Below are 20,842 nucleotides of genomic sequence, written 5' to 3'. Positions count from 1 at the left end.
TATCTTTTCACTGAATAAACTGTTCTTTATGTGATCTTAGAAAGCTCTGAATTTGTAAACCTCATTCATAATTTAACCAAATGTTTTACTTTTTTTAGGCCCTGTGGTGTAAGTCTGCAGGAGTCTGATCTCCCCTCACAGTTACATGGTCTAGTGTACTGCAGAGATATTGGACATTATCAAAGCTGTCTTTTTCCAATGAAAATGTTTAAGAAAACAATAAGCAGTTCTCAAACAGGTGATGTGGAACTGCCCATACTTTTGGATCTCACCTCGTAAGTACAAATGTTTGACTATTTGACAGTGTCGATTAACAACAGAAGTTCTCTAGTATATAGAGGAAGCTACAGTATCTTGAACCTACTTCCCAAGTGCTTAGTACATAATCTTGGGCATCTCTTATTTTGTTCCTTCCTCCTTTCCTTTTTCGTCTCTTCCTTGTTTCCCTTCATTTGGGTGAAATAAGTTCCCATTCTGCACATACTGAACCACCGTCAGTGCACTGATATTAGCAGGGAAGTAGCCAGTGTTTGTAGGAGTCAAGGAGGGCAGTGGATGACCTCTTAGGCCACAACTGGTGCTTACAGTTAAATCACATCTAATGTGAAATTTCTAATTACATCTAGAGCGCCAGTGTCAAAGCCACACATATCCAACATGCCTCTGTCATCTGGGTCTGCAATAGTAAAACCATTTGATGTCATTCCACAAACAATCAATTTAGCTGGAATATCCATTTTCTGTGGGGGAAAAAAAAACACAAAAAATAGTTACATAAGCAACACTTCAAACTTAAGACTCTAGGGCTGGGATGTAGCTCAGTGGCAGTGTCCTAGGTTCAATCCCCAGAATAAAAAAAGACCAAGGAAAAAATACATTTAGAAAATTCAAGACTCGATCAAAACTGTAAGTATTATTGTTATTTTTGGTGCTGGTCCTGGGGCTTGAACTCAGGAATTGGATGCTGTTCCTGAGCTTCTTGTTCAAGGCTAGCCCATGCTATCACTTGAGCCACAGCTCCACTTATGTTTTTTGGTGGTTAATTGAAGGTAAGTCTTATGGACTTTCCTGCCCTGGCTGGCTTCCAACCTTCATACTCAGATCTCATTCTTCCGAGTATCTTGGATTACAGGTGAGAGCCACAGGAGCCTGGCTTCTAAGATTTGTTTGTTGGTCAGTCTTTTGGGTCAGATTATGTCAACTGTAGAAGAAAACACAATGATAAAACTACTCCCTGACATTGTCTCGCTCTGCATTTTATTTGTTTTATGGTCTGTAGAGTACAGCCTGAGCAGCCTGAGGACTTTGTGAAACAAATCCTGTCAGCAGCTGCAGGGTGCTAGGCATTGTACCAAATATCAAAGGCAGGGACTATGAAAGGATCTATTACTGTAAGGACATACTTCTCTACATTACCAGCATTTGGTTTACTTTTCGATGTGTATAATAGAGCTTGTTATCTACAGTTACTTTTTAAAAAAAAATTTGTGCTAAAGGTTGGAGCCATTATCTGGCATATGCTGGGTGAGTGCTTTACAATCTCTTTATAGTTACATTTCAGGTTAAAGGATTGAATTCTTGAGGATAACTAAAAAAGTGAATTGTCAAGGCAGTACAGTGAACTCTTTAAACCATGTGTTCTTTTTGTTTCAATTCAGAGCTGGTACTTGTTAAGTAGGTGCTCTACCACTTAAGTCACTCTAACTGTCTCTTTTTATGGTTAAGGTCTCAACACCTCAAGGAGCCGGGACTTTGATCCTCCTATTTGTACTTACTTTTGCTCATTGGGATGACAAGCATAAACCACTGTGACCAGTCACTATGTTTCCACTGAGCTTTTTAAGACAGGTGCAGGATTCTACATCCAGTCATGGGCTGAGATAATGTCTCTCTCACAAGCTTTTTTGCTTGGACTAGCTGCACACCATGACCTTCTGATCTCCACCTCTCAAACAGCTCTGCTTATAGGCTAGGGCCCCTTTGGAGCTCTGAATGTCATCTTACGTTTCCTATCAGTTGTGCCCTCTACCCTCACTTATTTTACCACACCTTCCGATACTCCCTCAGAGCCACAGCAGGGTGGACACCTCCAGCAAAGGTCTCGTTGTCAGTGAAGACGATGAAGACGTCCGCAGCTGTGCTTGTCTTCTGAGCCCAGATCATGGGGAGAGCACAGTCAGTGCCACCTGCCGGGATCTAACTCAGAGCACAAACAGGACAGAATAAAACAGTATTCCTTCCTGTCCTTAATGAGATGTGTGAAACAATCAAAGGTTTCAAAGTGCTATTATTTTAGTGCTATTTTTTACAATAGAACTTTGTTTAGAGCCAGTAGATAAGCCTTCCTTAGCCTCTACATATTTGATTTTATGCTTCTTTTGCAGAAACACCAGTCTGTATGATATAAAGTTAAAGTCAGAATACAAGTTACATTAAGTACATTTAATAGGTTCTTACTTGATTCATAGTCAGTAAAACTTGCTGTAAGGTCATGTCTGTAGTCACTGGACATGGGACCATTTCATTTGAAAAAGCAACTATGTAAGAATCTTTCTCTGTTCTTGTGACCACCTGAAAAGTGAAATGGTAGACATATTCAGCAGATCTGGAAACAATAAATACAGTCTCTTGATGTTTATAGAACTTGATCTTTTTCTTTTGCTAGTCCTAGGGCTTTAACTTCAGGCTTGGGCACTGTCTCTGAATTTCTTTTGCACAAGACTCTACCACTTGAGCCACAGCGCCACTTTGGCTTTTTCTGTTTATGTGTTACTGAGAAATGGAACCCAGGGCTTCATGCATGCTAGGCAAGAACTCTACCACTGAGCCACATTCCTAGCCCACAACTTGACCTTTAAAAGAAAGACACTGATGCTTATTTTATTTCCAATATGGTATTACTGTGTTTTAAAATACTACGTCATAGTAAAATAGCTATCAAAGTACTTTTCACAAACTATTTATTTTTGTAGGTTGTGAGGCTTGAATTCAGGGCCTGTCTTTGAGCTCTTTTGCACAATGCCATCAGTCTTACCACTTTGAGCCATAGCTCTACTTCCAGTTTTCTGGTGGGTAATTGGAGATAAGAATCACTGACTTGGGGCTGGGAAAGTGGCTCAGTGGTAGAGCGCTTGCTTTGCATGCTCGAGGCCCTGGGTTCGATTCCTCAGCACCACATAAGCAAAAAGAAAAAAGCCGGAAGTGGCGCTGTGGCTCAAGTGGTAGAGCGCTAGGCTTGAGCTGAAGAGCTGAGGGACAGCGCCCAGGCCCAGAGTTCAGGGCCCATGACCAGATTTTCCCCCCCCCTCCCAAATAAAAGAGTCACTGACTTTCCTCTCACAGGATGAGTAGCTAAGATTACAGGTGTGAGCCACCAACACCTAGCTTCTTTTCACACTAGGGCTAGAATCAATCCCTAGACCCTTCAACTTTTCTTAAGCATTATTTTCTTCCTCACAAATACTATTAATATTTAATGTGTTATAAAATCTAAAACTAACTCTATTTCTTGGAAATGTTTTCAATGTAATTAAAGTTCTGCTTTATAAATTAGTCATCAGATATAAAATGGTAAAACTTGAAATGACAAAAATAAGCAGAACACTACTTGTTGAAGACATCTAGCGTTAGACTCGTGAATGGCAGGCACTTCTAGAGGATAATGCTGTGTGGCTGCTTCACATGCTCTTACCATGCACATGGCTGCGGCAACTGTACTGGCATTCAGTATGCTGCCCAGGACTCTCTGGTTCATAGATGCGCTGACATCAACAGCCAATAAAAAACGCTTTCCAGTTGGCTCAACTGTCTGTTACCCAAGAGAAAACAAAATAAGAAAGCCATTAGTCACAGAAATAATGAGACAAAATACCCAAGACATAATATTCCCTTATCTTTAATTCAAAAGAGACTCTTAAGCTAGGGACTGAGGATGATGCTTGTAATCCTAGCTATTTGGGAGGCTGAGTTCAGAGGGATCACATGTGGAGGCCAGACTGGGCAGAAAAGTTTGAGAGACTTCCCCATCTCAACCCATACCTGGTAGCAGCTGCACATGCCTGCTATCCCAAGCTCATGGGAGGGTGAAGACCAGGAGATATGTACTAGGCCAACCCAGCTGGTTACAAGACTGTCTCCATGGAAGGAAGCTGGCTTGGTGGTGTTTCATTTCACTGACAGGGTAGATGGATCATTGCCCAGGGTGTGTCTAGATGGCTGAAAGACACTACACTAAAAATATCCAGTGAAAAACAGCTGGAGGTGTGCTCAGCAGCACCATGCCAGCCTGGAAAGAGTCAGGTCCTGAGTTCAAACCTCAATACTGCCAAAACTAAAACAAATAAGAGACTCAGATCTATCAGTTAATTACTACTGATACTATGTATCAATTATTTTGAAATGTTAGCTCTTACTACAGGTGAAACAAACACAAAAAAGGGCAATCTACTTGGTAAGTTTATTTAAATAAGTTACTATTCTTTTATTCTTTTTCACTGAAGTTAGAAAAAAACAACAACAAAAAAACAGTGGCATCAGATGCACTCACAGTATGTATCCTGTCTTTCCTTAGCCTACACACCTATCCTGCTTTCTTGCTCAATAAATAGCTTATTATACACACTTTTAATCATGCAATCATATAATCCTTGTGTTCATTTGGCTTATGTCATTTAACAAACTGTTTTCAAGGTTGACCCGGGCTGGGAATGCAGCTTAGTGGTGGAGTGGTTTTCTAGCATGCATGGAGCCCTGGGTTTGATTCCTCAGTACCACATAAACAGAGAAAGCTGGAAGTAGCGCTGTGGCTCAAGTTAAGAGTGCTAGCCTTGAGTAAAAGTTCAGGGACAGTGCCCAGGCCCAGAGTTCAAGCGCCAGGACTGGCAAAAAAAAAAAAAAAAGACTTGTAAGGAAGGTATTTACCACTTGAGCCAGGCCTGTCTGATTCCTGATCTTAAGGGAAAAACTTTGTCTTTCACCATTGGTAATATTATGTTAGGATGTTATTTTTTGTTTAATTTTGATTTTTAAAGATATTTTTATTAGTATTATACAATAGGGTTTCATTGTGACACTTCCACACATGGGTGCAATGTACCCATCAGCCTCGTCCATCTGTAATTCTCCCTGGCCCCCTTCTTCGCTTCTTTTACTTTGGTACCCGACTTGGGGCTTAAATTCAGGAAATAAGCACTCTTAACTTTTCTGCTCAAGACTAGCACTCTATCACTTGACACAGCCCCTCTTCCACCTTTTTGGTAGCTAGGAGTGAGCCACTGGTACCTGGCTTTCCTCCCCTTCTTAAAAATCAACTTCCCTGCCGGGTGCTGGTGGCTCATGCCTGTAATCCTAGCTACTCAGGAGGCTGAAATCTGAGGATCGTGGTTCAAAGCTAGCCTGGGCAGGAGAGACCATGAGACTCCTATCTCCAATAAACCACCAGAAAACTGGAAGTGGCGCTGTAGCTCAAGTGGTAGAGCGCTCGCCTTGAGCTGAAGAGCTGAGGGACAGCACTCAGGCCCAGAGTTCAAGCCCCATGACCGACCAAAAAAAAAAAAAAATCAACTTCCCTGGGTTTCACTGCTATATTTTTATATATGAATATAAGGTACTTTGACTACTATTCATCCTTGCCCTTCCAAACAGACTCTGTACCATGTTAATGAAGTCCACTAGTCTACTCCTAAGCTTATCTTATTATATGTATTTGTTTATTTATTTCTGAAATTATGATAGGGTAAAGCATTTTGTTGGTACTTTTCCCCTACTTTTCCTAATTTGAGTGAAGGTAATACACATCATTGGCATTTTAAGTTTATGAGTAAAATATTTCATCTTAGTTTGTGTGGCAAGTATACTACTCATATTAAGGCATTTAATTACATGAGTCTCACTTGAATAGCATTTGGCTCTAAAAATGTACTTTTACGAAAGACATTTACAGCCAGGTGTCGGTGACTCACACCTGTAACATTTGCTACTCAAAAGACAAAGATCTGAGGATTGTGGTTTGAAGCCAGCCCAGGCAAGAAAATCTGTGAGACTCATCTCCAATAAACTACTCAGAAAAAGAAGTGGTGCTAGCCTTGAGCAGAAAGAAGTTGAGGGACAGCTCCCAGGCCCTGAGTTCAAGCCCAGGGACTGGCAAAAAATGAGAAAAAGAAAAAAAGGACACATTTACATAAAAGCTAAGACTCACATTACCCTAAACAGAAACAAAAGGATTACCTTAAATGTTTTATAAAAAGCAGCATCCAATGCTTTCAGGATCTCCTCATCTGGGCACCACTTCAGCTTTCCTCTGAGCCCATGGCCCGCCTTGTAAGTTTCTAGTGCAATCAAAACATGAAAAGGATGTATATGAGCCTAGAAACAGAAAGAAACAAAGTAAATGCAAAATTCAAGTGAAAACAGTAATTATCTTCCTTAGATTTTTTTTGTTGTTGTTACTGTAGCTAATAAACAAAACAGAGTAACCTAAACAAAACAGAGTATCCTTAAGGGTCAAATTGCAATTTGGTAGAAGTCTTAGAACATCTAAAAATTCTGTGTTCCTAAGACTTTGGAGCTCATTTAAAAAAGTTGCCAGCTTAGCCAGGCAACAGTGGCTCACGCCTGTAATCCTAGCTACTCAGGAGGCTGAGAGTTAAGGATCTCGGTTCAAAGCCAGCCTGGACAGGAAAGTCTCTGAGACTCTTTATCTCCAATAAACCACAGGAAAACCGGAACTGGCACTGTGGCTCAAGTGGTAGAGTGTTCACTTTGAGTTGAAGAGCTGGGGGACAGTGCTCAGGTCCAGAGTTTAAGACTATCGAGCAAAATAAAACAAAAAAATTGCAGTTTATTCTTTCATTTTAAATTAAGAAGTTGTATAAAGGAGTTATAATTCCCTAAGTAATGTAAGTACAATGCTTGTGGAACAATGTTACCCCTTCCTTCAGTTTTCCTCTCCTAACCCTTCAGATTACATAGTATATATTAAATACAACGACTGCATTCGCTCACCCTTCCTCCTTCCATTCCTCATCTCCTTGTGCCCAAAAACATTTCCTAGTATTCTTTTTTGTTTTGTTTTGTCCTGGTCTGAACTCAAGAACCTGGGCACTATCCCTGAGCTTTATCCAAGGTTAGTGCTCTACCACTTGAGCTTAAGCTCCACTTGTTTGTTGTTATTGTTTTTGAGTGGTCAATTGAAGAGGCTTATGGACTTCTTCGCCTGGGATGGTTTTTACCATGACCCTCAGTTCTCAGCCTCTTGAGTACCTAGCCTCCCAGTACCTGGTATTCTTTTTTTTTTTGTCGATCGTGGGGCTTTAACTCTAGGCTTGTGCGCAGTCCCTCAGCTCTTTAGTTCAAGGGAGTGCTCTACCACTTGAGCCACAGCGCCACTTCTGGCTTTTTTCTTTTTGCTTATGTGTTGCTGAGGAATCGAACCCAGGGCCTCAGGCATGCAAGGCAAGTGCTCTACAACTGAGCCACCTTCCCAGCTCCCTCATGTCTGGTTTTCTAATGGCTTTATTGGAGATAAGAGTCTCATGGACTGGTTTTCTAATGGTTTTATTGGAGATAAGAGTCTCATGGACTTTCCTGCCTGGGCTGGCTTTGAACTGTGATCCTCAGATCTCAGCCTCCTGAGTAGCTAGGATTACAGGTGTGAGCCACTGGCGCCAGCCTGGTAATCTTTCTGATAAAGTTTATTTGTTCAGAAGTTACCCACCCTTTTGGATTTCTTCAAGTATACCCTCCTTTGGTACGTTTCTAAGTATATGTACAGAGCTGTGTGTATGTTATCACGCCTAACTGTATTTCCTATCTAGCTTCCACATATGAGAGAAAACATGGGCTGTTTGTCTTTCTGAGCCTGTCTTACTTCATTTACCATGATTTTTCCTAGGTCCATCCATTTCCCTGCAAATAATATATTATTCTTTCTGATAGATGAGTGCAATTCCATTGTGAATATGGGCCACATTTTCTTGATCCACTCATTGGTTGTAGGAGCCTACTTTTTCAAGTTAGTACTAACCATGGCCACTGTAAAAGCATACCTTTTTTAACAGTTTTTCATTACATAGTTTTTCACATACTAAAGACACTTCAGAATTCCCTGGTTCAAGCACTGAGTTAGCAGTCATCTTTCCCAGATTCCTTAGTAATGCAGTAAGAGGCATTTCTTGTAACAAGGCCTTCCATACCTATAGGGAGAAACGGAAGGAATTAAAGGAACTCATACAGGTAGAGATACACAAAATTAAGGGAAATGAATTAGGACAACATAGCTGTATCAATAATAATATTTATAGCATATTCTCTAAGGCTTTTGTTTTGGTTTCAGGGACTTCCACACTCAAAAAAAACTGGCTTATTATTATTATTATTGGTCAGTCCTGAATTCAGGGCCTGGCTTTTTGTGTCTATGTGGTACTGAGGAATCGAACACAGGGCTTCATGCATGCAAGACACGCACTCTACCACTAAGCCACATTCCCAGCCCAGATAGCTTTCTTTTTATTAGAATAAATAAATGGAGTACAGGAGACTATTGTTATCTGTGGTTTATGAGTCCAAGGAGACACTGGTGAGAACCACACGTGCTCAGGATGGAGAGTTCACCACTGCACTGTGGATACTTGATTCATTTTTCCTATAACTGTCTTTTAACAAGTGTCAATTTATCACTTTAACATGTAACTGAACCTGTACCTAAAGTGCATTCACTTTTACTAAACTTTTGGGACACAACCTGCTGGGTGGGAACAAAATTAAGCACAGGGCAACACTCAGCAGATAAACACCATTTAAACAGCACTGGCAACAGGAACTTAAAAGGCTTTGCTTTTGAAATTCTTTTGCGGGGAGGTGGTGGTGGTGGTGCCAGGCCTGAGGCTCGAACTCAGTGCCTGGGTGCTGTTCTCTGAGTTCTTTTTTGTACAATGCTAGTTCTCTACTCCTTGAACCACAGCTCTATCTTTGGCTTTTTTTGGTTGTTAATTGGAGATAGAGTCTCAGAGACTTTCTTGCCAGGGCTGGCTTTATAATGTGATCCGCAGATCTCAACCTCCTTGAACAGCTGAATTGTAGGCATGTGCCACCAGCTGAAACTGATCCTCAGATCTCAGTCTCCTAAGTGGCTAGGATTACAGGCATGAGCTACTAGACTTAAAATTTCTTTTGATTTTTAAAAATTTATTATTTTTCTTGACCATGCTTTGTCAAAACTGAGTGTAACTAAGGAGAGCATACTGGTATTTTATCGAAGAAATACACGTATCTTTTTTTTTGGTTGCTATTCCTGGGGCTTGAACTCATGGCCTGGGCTCTGTCCCTGATCTCTTCAACTCAAGGCAAGCACTCTATGACTTGAGCCACAGCTCCACTTCTGGTTTTCTGGTGGTTAACTGGAGATAAGAGTCTCACAGACTTTCCTGCCTGGGCTGGCTTTGAACTGTGATCCTCAGATCTCAGCCTCCTGAGTAGCTAGGATTATAAGCATGAGCCAACAGCGCCCGGCTTCCACATATCTAAATAATATATTTTTTGGAGTGGAACTAGTATAAAATGCTATAAAATTATATATGGGTGTAATGTGAGGCTATATTTTTACTTTTTTGATTGGCTGTGGGGCTTGAACTCAGGGCCTGGGCACTGTCCCTTTGCTCTTTTGCTCAGGGCTAGTGAGCTACCATTTTGATCCACAGCTCCACTTCCAGTTTTCAGGTAGTTAATTGGAGATAAGTCTTATGAACTTTCCTCACCAGACTGGCATTGAACCACAAACCTCAGATGTCAGCCTCCCCAGTAGCTAGGGTTACAGGCGTGAGCCACCAGTACTCTGTTTGTTTTGAGGCAGGGTTTGGCTTGTAATTCTGCACCAGCCTTCCTGTGAGTATTGGCATGTGTTACCATGACCAGTCATGTTTGTATTTTTAATAAACATTTGTTTTAAGACCTTTCTCTTTGGTGATGCTGATTATCAAACCCAGGGCCTTACACATGATTCTCTCTTGGCAATGATTTACTCACCTCTTTAGACTTTAAGTGATTTGTCAGCAGATGCTCCCTAACTAACCTATGCTCTTCTATTAGGTGAATGACTTCAAGTTCATCTTTTGTGCGCTTCACTCTCTCTACAGCCTCCAGATACTTCAGTAATTTTTCAGACTCCACAGGAAGTGCTTTTTCTTTATATAATTCATGAACTTCTTTCCAGCCCTTTGTAATATATTTGGTCACAATGGCAAGTCCTGGAACAAGATAATGAATTAAAAAGGCAGGTAGGATTACCAAGTAAAAAATAGAACATGGTTCTAGAGAATACATCATGATCCGCTTAACTAGACACACAGTGAAATTCTTTCAAAGTAGGCTGCTGCTTTCTGCATCCAGCAAGCACATTAGGTATTTATGGGTATTAGTGGAAATTGACAGATAGATAGGTCCTTTTTAAATTGATAATTTTCTTCTAATAGCAGAAAGAGGCGTGGGATTAAGGAAATCTGGCTGTAGTAGGCTCTTGTGAGATCTTAGTCTCTACATATGAAAGGTATGGGCATTTAATTCTCAACAGATACCTATGAAGAAAGTGTCAGTAGGACTATGGGGCTGAGGAACATGTACATTGACTTGTACTGTTGCCACGTATTGGCTTAGCACTGTCAAAAATTGTACTTGGCGATAAAGAGATAAGTCAGAATATAAAATTTTAAGTTAGGCACCAGTGGCTCATTCTTGTTATTCTAGCTATTCAGGAGGCTGAGGCTTGGAAGACTGGTTCAAAGCCAGCCTGGGCAGAAATGTTTACATGACTATCTCCAAATAACCAGCAAAAAGTAGGTCTGAAAGTGTGGCTCAAGTGATATAGCACCTAGGTTCAGGAAGTACATGAGTTCAAATTGTACTACCAAAACCAATAAAAAAAATATATTTCTGTATGTCTTTTGATCTTTCACAAAGTATTGATGTGACAATCCATTTTTTCCTACAATATTTTTTTTTTTTTTTGTCGGTCGTGGGGCTTGAACTCTGGGCCTGGGCGCTGTCCCTCAGCTCTTCAGCTCAAGGCGAGAGCTCTACCACTTGAGTTAAGTGCCACTTCCGGTTTTCTGGTGGTTTATTGGAGATAAGAGTCTCATGGTCTCTCCTGCCCGGGCTGGCTTTGAACCGCGATCCTCAGATCTCAGCCTCCTGAGTAGCTAGGATTACAGGCGTGAGCCACCAGCACCCGGCTTTTCCTACAATATTTTATAGGCCAAATAAAACATCCATATGAGCTAGACTGAGTCTATGTGCTATATTTAAACTTAAAAGATGTGATCAACAGTAAGTCCTAGTCCAGGTGCCAGTGGCTCACACCTGTACTCCTAGCTACTCAGGAGGCTGAGATCTCAGGATTATGGTTTGAAGCCTACACAAGGAAAGTCTTATTTTTAATTAAGGACCAAAAACTTCAAGTGGAGATGTAGCTCCTGTGGGTACTAGCCTTGAGCAAAAAAGCTTAGGGACAGTGCCCAGGCCCTGAGTTGAAGCTGTTAACACTTGCACCAAAACAAACAAAACCACACAGAAATAAACAATAAAGCTAATTACGAACACATGGCACTTTAAAAGCAGTCTTATCCAGTTTTATACTTACATTGGCACTCAAGTGCACAATCAATGCCTAGTTAATTGATGCATATTTTGTCAGTTACAAACACCCATTTTAGTAAAAACATTAAAATATTATTTATTCAGAAGCTAATTTAGGAGTCTGAAAATCTGACTGTGAGAAGCTTAGGGAGCGTCTATGCTCATTGGGATAATAGGATCATGTTACTTATCCAGGTGAAACGTGGCTACAACCCTTCTATCTATACTTCCACCCCTCGCTGGGATGACAGGTGCACACCATCATGCTCATAGGATCTTGTGAACGTTTTGGCCTGGAACCTTGATCCTACAGAATCACCCTCCTCTGGAGTTGGATGGCTGACCTGTACCATCAAGACCAGTGTTGGCTGACTCAGGGTCTTGCAATCATGCTTGCCTGGGCTGGAATAAAACATCAATTCCTCTCAATCTCAGCTTCCAGATTACAGGCACGAACCACTAGGAACAGCTTAGAACCAAAGAACTTTATGTGTGGGAGGTAAGTTTAAGGGACATCTAATTCTTCATTTTATCAACCAAGAAAAGAAAGTTCAGAGTATTATGTTCACATACTTAGGAACTAATTTGTGTAATTAGAACGAGTAATAGGTATATTTTACTCGTACCTGCTACATCCACCATGCAATATCTCAACGTACAAAGCTAGGTGCCTATACTTCTCATACCAGATCAAAGACATTAAAGTAAAAAGTTTGCTGGGTACTGATGATGTGCCCCTGAAGTCTCAGCTATGCAAAATGCTTAAGTAGGAGGGGATCTTGACCCAAGGCTGGCCTCCAGCAAAAACACAAAACCCTTCTGGAAAAGGAAAAAAAAACCCAAAAACTAGAAGTATGGCTCAAGTCGCTGAACACGGATGGGCAAGCCCAAGGCTCTGAATTGTCCACCCCCAACTAAAAATTAAAAACAAAGAGAAGGGGCTGGGAAGGTGGCTCAGTGGTAGAAGCGCTTGCTTTTTGCATGCATGAGACCCTGGGTTCGATTCCTTAGCACCACATAAGCAAAAATGAAAAAAGCCGGAAAGTGGCGCTGTGGCTCACAGTGGTAGAGTGCTAGCCTTGAGCTGAAGAGCTGAGGGACAGTGCCCAGGCCCAGAGTTCAGGCCCCACGACCGGACCCAAAAAAAAAAAAAAAAAAAAAAGTGTGTCAGAATCAATCCCCACACATCAAGAAGAAAAAACTGAGGGGAGGGGGAAACAAAGGGAATATATTCTACTAAATACATTTAAGAAGTTACAAATTCTTCTAACATGTATCCAAATTCTTATCAGTGCCAAAAAATTAAATGCTCACTAAATATTACTTGAATCAGAGTAGTTAACATAATCAATGTCAAAAACAGTAATTAACTAGGCAGAAGGGCAATGACATGATATAATGCATACGCCAAAAGGCACAGCATACAAGAAGATGAGCTGTGACCCCAGAATACACATCTAAATAATAAGATGCCATTCTCCGCCTACACAATAGCCCAGTGAAACGTGGGGAAATCGGCCACTGTTCCCTTCTATGTGTGGACTTTACAGTTATATATACATACTTGTATATAAATTTTCATTATAATATGTATTTTTATAATAGTATAAAAAGTGATACTACTTAAAATCAGCACAATACTGACTAAACTGTAGAATATTTATATAATATTATATAAGCAATTATTTTTTACTGACCTGAAAAAAATAGCAATTCTTTTTAACAGAAAGTATGTAAAGTTTTTTTTTTTGGTAAAGCATAGCTAAGTAAATAGGAAGAATGATATATATGCAATAATATATAAATGTCATATTCAGTCATTTCTTCTTGAGGACAGAACTCACACTTTCTGTATCAGTTTTCTGTAATATCCAATAGGATATAGCCTAGGGTCTTGGAACTATCTTTCTGCCTCAGACTTCTCTGTGTGACACCACAGCCAGTGTATTCAACTATTTAAAAATAAGTAATACCTAATTAAAAAAATTAAAATAAAGCATATATGCAAATACATGCAATGCTGGACGCAGCGCCTCCCACTGCCAGTAATACCAGCTACTTATGAGGCTGAGATCTGAGGATTGTGGTTTGAAGCCAGCCTGGGCAGGGAAGTCTGTGAGACTCTTATCTATAACTTATCACAAAAAACCCCAAAAGTGGAGCTGTGGCTTAAGTGGGTAGACTGCTAGCCTTGGGCAAAAAGGAGCTTAGGGACTGCGCCCAGGCCCAGAAGAAAATACAAAAAACAGCACAAGTGGCTCACGCCTGTAATCCTAGCTACTCATGACACTGAGATCTGAGGATCTCGGCAGGAAAGTCCGTGAGACTCTTGTCTCCAATAAGCCACAAGAAAACAGGAAGTGGCACTGTGGCTCAAGCAGTAGAGCACTAGCCTTGAGCTGAAGAGCACAAGGACAGCACCCAAGCCCAGAGTTCAAGCCCCAGGACCAAAGAAAAAAAAAAAACCAAACAAAAAAAAAAACGAACAAATATCTGCAATACTTTATTGATAAATCATTTCTGTCAAAACTTGATCATCATGTATTACTGAAGAGATTCTGAGTATAAAGCTACCATTATACAATTCATATAGAAGAGAGACAATGAGGAGGGCAATTCTACTACATTCCAGGAACCAGGCTACCTATTTTTTTTTCCCTTTTTCCCTTTCCCATCCCTTTATCCCCTCTCCCCCCTCACCTAAGTATTTTAACATACATTTCATCACAACAACTCTAAGGGTTACTACTCTTTGTCCCTCATTTAAGGGAGCAGGTTACAAAAACTCAGAAACACTATAATTTATTTCACTTGAGGACACAAAGTAATGAGCAGGACTAAAATTTGAGCCACTTGAGTCGCTGTCTTTTTAAATTTTACTTCTGGCATCAAAAAAAAAAGTCAAATTTTGAGCCTGCTGACTTTTGTAGAAGCTCAAACTTTAATAAGTTATCCTTTCTCAGGTCCTGTTTCTCTTCTAAGGATTAGCGATTATTGTAGATGCAACTACTTATGGGGATAGGAAAACTGCAAGTTAACATGCTTGCTGACAATCTCCTGAATTTAAATTCAGCATTACTGCTTGTGGCCTTAGGCTCCTTGGCAGTTATGTTCTAGGAAGTGAGGGAGGGAAAAGCCTTGCTATCTGCCATCTACTGACAAGCAGTTCCTCTGCTACAGCTTTGGTCTGTGTGGCACTCAGAACCTATGGTCACTTGGGTGACCAGTCTAGTTATTAGCATTTAGCATGGTAAATCTGTCATGATTTGGGATGCATATGGCAGATGTTTAGTTCTAGACTGACATTAAATATATTTGAATTAGTCAATAGGTCCTGTGAATAAAAGGCTAGTTCTAGAAAACAATACACAGTTCACATGAAAATATGAGATCACTACACTGCCTCTTCAGGAGGTCTTATGCTTACCTTCACTGGAAGGTTTAAGATGTGATAGTCTCAAAAGATCTTTGTGAGACCAGCCATTTCTTTGTTTGTATTTGGTAACTGCTAGAGCCAGTGCCATGCCACCTTTTTCATTGTACCAGTCTGCAACTGCTTTCCGAAGAGCACGACCCCACATCCCACATCTCATGCTCTCCTTCAGGTCTTTCTTGAATTGGATAAAGGTAAACAGATGGGTAGGGATGCGACAAACCTCAGGAACAGCTTTAAATGCTGCTTGTTTTGTGCTGATGTCAGAACACTGGGAACAAATAGCCAGTGCAAAGAGCAAAGGCTCTTGTTTTGCCGTTCTGCCTTCTTGACTGAAAGACTTTATTTCCTGTATCACTTCAAATCCTCTGCCATCTTCGATCAGTCTAATCAAAGCTTCAGCATTTTCCAGGCCCAGTTTCTGTTCTTTGATGTAGTAAGTCCCACCTTCAGAACCAAAGCATAAAAACCGATGTAGGCGATTCATGTCAGTGACTTGCCATACATATCCACCTTCAGAGTTGGATATTTGCTTCTCATTCAGTGGCTGCATTTGGTTTACTGACTCCTCCATTTTTCTTGTCTGTGAGAAAACCTATTGAAAAAAGCAACATATTACAAGTAAATAGACATAATTTACAATTACATAAGAGTAAACTGCAATTATTGGGGCTGGGAAAGTGGCTCAGTGGTAGAGTGCTTGCCTTGCATGCATGAGGCCCTGGGTTCGATTCCTCAGCACCACGTAAGCAAAAAGAAAAGAATGCCAGAAGTAGCGCTGTGGCTCAAGTGGTAGAGTGCTAGCCTTGAGCTGAAGAGCTGGGGGACAGCGCCCAGACCCAGAGTTCAGGCCCCATGACTGACCCCCCCAAAAAAGAGTAAACTGCAATTACTAACTTATTGACTATTACAAAATCTTTAAGCTAAATATCTTTCAAACTCAGTAAGTCTTTCAATACAAAATCAATATAAGTGGCCCTAAAGAAAAATTCTGAAAGGTAGGAAAAAAAATTGGACCAATCAGAAATGATTAATAGTAATATCTTCCTTAAACACTTAAGTTTTTTTTTAAAGGTGCTTTTCTATTTTCTTAATCTTTTTTTTTTCTTTTGGTCGGTCATGGGGCTTAAACTCTGGGCGCTAGCCCTCAGGTCTTCAGCTCAAGGCTAGCCTTCTACCACTTGAACCCTAGTGCCACCTGGTTTTCTGGTAGTTAATTGGAGATGGGTCTCATGAACTTTCCTGTCAGGGCTGGCTTTAAACCATGATCCTCAGATCTCAGCCTCCTGAGTAGCTAGGATTACAAGCATGAGCCACCAGCGCCCAGCTTAATCCATTTTTTTTTTTGTATGCAATTGCTGGGGCTTGAATTTAGGGTCTGGATGCTGTCCTTGAGCTTTTTCACTCAAGGTTTGGGCTCTACCACCTGAGCCACAGCTCTACTTTCAGTTTTCTGGTGGTTAATTGGAGTGTCTCACGGCTTTCCTGCCAGACTGGCATTAAAACACAATCCTCAGATGTCAGCCTCCTGAGTAGCTGGAATTACAGGCATGAGTCAACAGCACTCAGTTTCATTTGTATTTTTTTTTTTTGGGTCCGGTCGTGGGGCCTGAACTCTTGGCCTGGGTGCTATCCCTCAGCTCTTCAGCTCAAGGCTAGCGCTCTACCACCTGAACCACAGCGCAACTTCCGGCTTTTTTTCTTTTTGCTTATGTGGTGCTGAGGAATTGAACCCAGGGCCTCAGGCATGCAAGGCAAGCGCTCTAACCACTGAGCCACCTTCCCAGCCCTTCATTTGTATTTTTATAATGTAGGGCAATGCAAAATACTTCAGAGCAACCCCCCCCCCAAAAAAAAACCCACACCAACAAAACACACAGAAAAACACTGGATTACTGCCACAGTAGCAAAGTAACCAGAAATAACTATAGTCACATTTGTTTTTCTTTTTTTTTAGGTCTGAGACTGGGACTTCAACTCTGTGCCCGACACTTTCACTCACTGGCTAGCACTCTAGCAACTGAGTCACACTCACACCTCCAACCCCAGGAGTCACACTTCTGAAGAGTAGGGCACAGATTTGGATTAAGTAAGGGAATCTGCATGAGGTCTTGAGTCCTGGACAGGGATAAATGGGAAAAAGACTTGAGCAAGAGTAGCTGACCCTAACTGCTTACTCCCTGAAGAACTGTACAGACATTTTTGGTTGCCTGTCTAATGCCCATGCTCCTCCTTTCCCTTTTTTCTGGCTTTGGAGTCCCTCAGAAGTTGAGAGAATTCACTGGGAATTACCAATGAATTGTAACACACAGGATCTGGAGGTTCGCCTTGGCTCTTTTATAACTGAGAAAGCCTGATGTGAAGCCTAAGCACACGCACTGCTCTGTCCCCGGGCAACGCTGTTGCGGGCCTCAGCACAGGCACTAGCACCTGTCTCAACTCACACAGCCCATACTTGGTACTTTCGAGGTTTTCTTCAGTCCTCAAAGGGGCTTAGCCTCTTAAAAGCTATGTTTCTATTTTCTGCCCCTGCAGGTGAAACTTAGAATAATGACAGCTACCCTCAGACCACAAGTTTATGAAAACATGCCCCTGTATAAGGATGGCAGAGCAGAAAAACCAGAAGGAACCCTGGCCCTGAATATCCGTGAGTTCTCTGGACCGGTTTACTTATAAATTTCCCAGATGTCATACATGTATTTTTACTGTATAACCCATTAAGGCCTTTCGTTATGTGAAGTTACAAGCATCCCAACTGACTAGTTAGCATCCTGTTTAGTGTGCTCACTTAGACATCACCTGCGGCAATCTTCACTTGCCCACTTTCATCATCTCCAAAGCTACAAGGTGTAGCAACAATACCCCTTTATGCCTACTGAGCCGCAACCAACCAACCACTATTCTCACTAGGGCATGGCTGTCTGTCCAGGTCCCTAATAGGCCAAGAAACCGACACTAAATGTCAACAAGCAGCTAAGTACCTACTATGTACTAAGTTCCTATTATGTGTTAAGACATGAGAGACTTCTATTCCCTTAAAAAGACCAAGATATTTATATAAATAAAATATGCATTTTATATGTTATTTATTACATATAATAAATATACACACATATATACATATACATTTAAATTCCTGCTCTAATAGAAAGCACACTCATCTATGGACGTAGAAATATGAAGCAAGTATAATCAAATGTTAAGGTAGAAAACTTCTATGCATGAGCAAGTACAGAACAATGCTCTCAGTAATGTGAAAGATGCTATGGAGAATCAAATTAAAAACCTGAAAGAGGTTTGTGAAATCCAGCCTTGTGTCTTCATAGTCTAGGAAATGAGCTGCTTAAATATATTGGCATAGCTATAAAGATGGGCTGACACAGAAGACAGCTCTCACTTAAGAAGGAGACATAGGAAAAGAAATTCTGCTTCAAAGATGACACACATTTATGTACTGTGGAGAAAGGCTAAAGAATGGCATGGAATCCTGGGTGACTATTACAAATCAAGAGCTTAGGAAAGAAATTCCTAGAAAATAACATTTAAAGAAAACTATGAGGGGCTGGGAAGGTGGCTCCATGGTAGAGCGCTTGCCTTGCATGCATGAGGCCCTGGGTTCGATTCCTCAACACCACATAAGCAAAAAGAGAAAAGCTGGAAGTGGTGCTGTGGCTCAAGCGGTAGAGCCCTAGGCTTGAGCTGAAGAGCCGAGGGACAGGGCCCAGGCCCAGAGTTCAGGCCCCACAACCGGACCCCCCCTCCCCCCAAAAAAGAAAACTGAGGGGCTGGGAAGGTGGCTCCGTGGTAGAGAGCTTGCCTTGCATGCATGAGGCCCTGGGTTCGATTCCTCAACACCACATAAACAAAAAGAGAAAAGCTGGAAGTGGTGCTGTGGCTCAAGCGGTAGAGCGCTAGGCTTGAGCTGAAGAGCTGAGGGACAGCGCCCAGGCCCAGAGTCCAGGCCCCACCACCAGCGCCCCCCCCCCGCAAAAAAAAGGAAACTATGAGTTATTACAGGTTATAAAGAGCATTCATAGAAACAAATGGCTGGAAATGTCAAATGCTCAGAGATCAAGGGAATAATATCAGGGAAATGACTGTTTGGCTTAGCCAAGATGAGTAACTAGAAAATCCAGTGCAGTGGAGTGGTCTACACATTAGCACAGGCCAAATAAAGGAGGAAAGGAACCCAAACATATAATACCTCTGAGCATTTAAAATATTACTTTTCCAAATGAATTCCAGGAAATGGAAAGTTATTTTTGCTGCTGTTGTTTTTGCTTTTTGTTCTGTTCTTTTGTCTTGTGTGGGGGCAAAGGTGAGGTGTAGAAATGGAAGGAGAATGGACAAATACAGAAATACAGTAGACACTATAGAAAACTATGCAACTTGGGGGAAAACGAAAGGGGGGACATTGTTATTTATCAGATGGTAGCCCCTCTGTACAGCACCTTAATAACAATGAAATTTCATTAACAACAACAAAAAGCAGTATGATCACATTGGTCACATGATCACATTGTTGTGTTATGAGAAGACACTTACAGATTACCCTTTTTTCTTTGAAGGCTACGGAGGTCTGACCTCAGAGAAGACTCAACTACCCAATCATACCTAGAGCCTTGTTTTTCTCTGGCTATTTTTGAGATAGGATCTTACTTTCTGCGAGGGGACAATGTTTTAAATGTGATTTGTGTACTTTAGGCTTTATATTACAGGCACATGCAACCATGACCAGCTTCCCATCTCTGGGAATCTTAAATCCAGCCTCTGGTGTAGCTAGGATTACAGGTCTGAATCTAGCTTAGATTACTTTTATAGAAGCACAATCACAGTGTATTTATGAAGGAAGGTGAGAGGGGCTGGGACCTACAGGAAAAATCTTTTTATTTTTTTTTTTAGGGAGAGAACACTGAGGTTGCAGATTGTCACAATATTCAGTCTGGAGAATTGAAGACACAGTAGAGAAAGGGGTTAATCTAGGAAGCAAAATTCCAGAAAGAAGGGAACAAAACAAGCCTACAGAATCCAGCTAACACTGTCTGATGGGGGGAAGGGGTGGTGTGGGGGTGGAGGGGGCAGGGACATGACAGGAAATGGGGACAGATACCTCCTTTACCCTCATAGGGCAAGTATGCATACAGAGCTGAGAGGGAGCAAAGGGTAAGGAAATTGAGACTGAAGTCAATTCCAAGAGAAACTTTTATTTTGAGCCTTATTTAACATTACAGGCCTCTTCCTTAGCTCAACTGTTACTCTGGGTGGTATTTCAACATATCTATTTCAGCTTATTCAACTTGTTACATGAATAACATGGAAATGCTACTTTATCAGATGGTCTGACTACACCTGCTTTCCTTCCCCAAGGCTCAACTGGTGGGATTTAAAGGTCCCAATCCAAACTCTACAATACCCATCCCCCAACCTGTTACTGTTTTCCATTCATTAAAATTCATTGTGAGCACCTCTATCTAATACAGCTTTCGTTCTCTTGAGAGCAAGAACCAGGTTTCATCATTAAAAATAATCCTCTTCTGTACCCAGAAGACCCACCACTATTTTAAAATAATGAGTACCAAATAGTTAAGAAAATGAAATAGCTTAAATGTTAGTTTTCTGAATCACTTGTTTATGACATATTCACATTATTTTTTTTCTGTAACTTGTTTTAAAAATAAACCAATGTGGGGCTGGGAAGGTGGCTCAGTGGTAGAGTGCTTGCCTTGCATGCATGAGGCCCTGGGTTCGATTCCTCAGCACCACATAAGCAGAAAAAGCCAGAAG

General features: G+C 41.2%; 1 protein-coding gene across 3 annotated transcripts in view; it reads right to left on the bottom strand.

The window, feature by feature from the left end:
* Trove2 (TROVE domain family, member 2) overlaps positions 1 to 20,842 on the bottom strand; it is a 26,964-nt gene continuing 6,122 nt past the window's right edge. For 2 of the 3 annotated variants that reach the window (XM_013017427.1, XM_013017428.1), the window contains exons 2-9: positions 15,053 to 15,653; positions 10,021 to 10,241; positions 8,046 to 8,192; positions 6,226 to 6,363; positions 3,692 to 3,808; positions 2,458 to 2,571; positions 2,050 to 2,196; positions 1 to 740 (exon numbers count right to left, since the gene is read on the bottom strand). In XM_013017427.1, coding sequence (XP_012872881.1) covers positions 588 to 740; positions 2,050 to 2,196; positions 2,458 to 2,571; positions 3,692 to 3,808; positions 6,226 to 6,363; positions 8,046 to 8,192; positions 10,021 to 10,241; positions 15,053 to 15,632 — 1,617 coding nt within the window. In that variant the 5' untranslated portion in view covers positions 15,633 to 15,653 and the 3' untranslated portion in view covers positions 1 to 587. Of the gene's footprint in view, positions 741 to 2,049; positions 2,197 to 2,457; positions 2,572 to 3,691; positions 3,809 to 6,225; positions 6,364 to 8,045; positions 8,193 to 10,020; positions 10,242 to 15,052; positions 15,657 to 20,842 lie in introns of all 3 variants that reach the window. The other variant, XM_013017426.1, reaches the window with a different exon arrangement.

This window comes from Dipodomys ordii, unplaced genomic scaffold, assembly GCF_000151885.1.
Source record: "Dipodomys ordii isolate 6190 unplaced genomic scaffold, Dord_2.0 Scaffold35, whole genome shotgun sequence".
Lineage (NCBI taxonomy): Eukaryota > Metazoa > Chordata > Mammalia > Rodentia > Heteromyidae > Dipodomys > Dipodomys ordii.
This window is presented reverse-complemented; position numbering and strand designations above follow the sequence as displayed.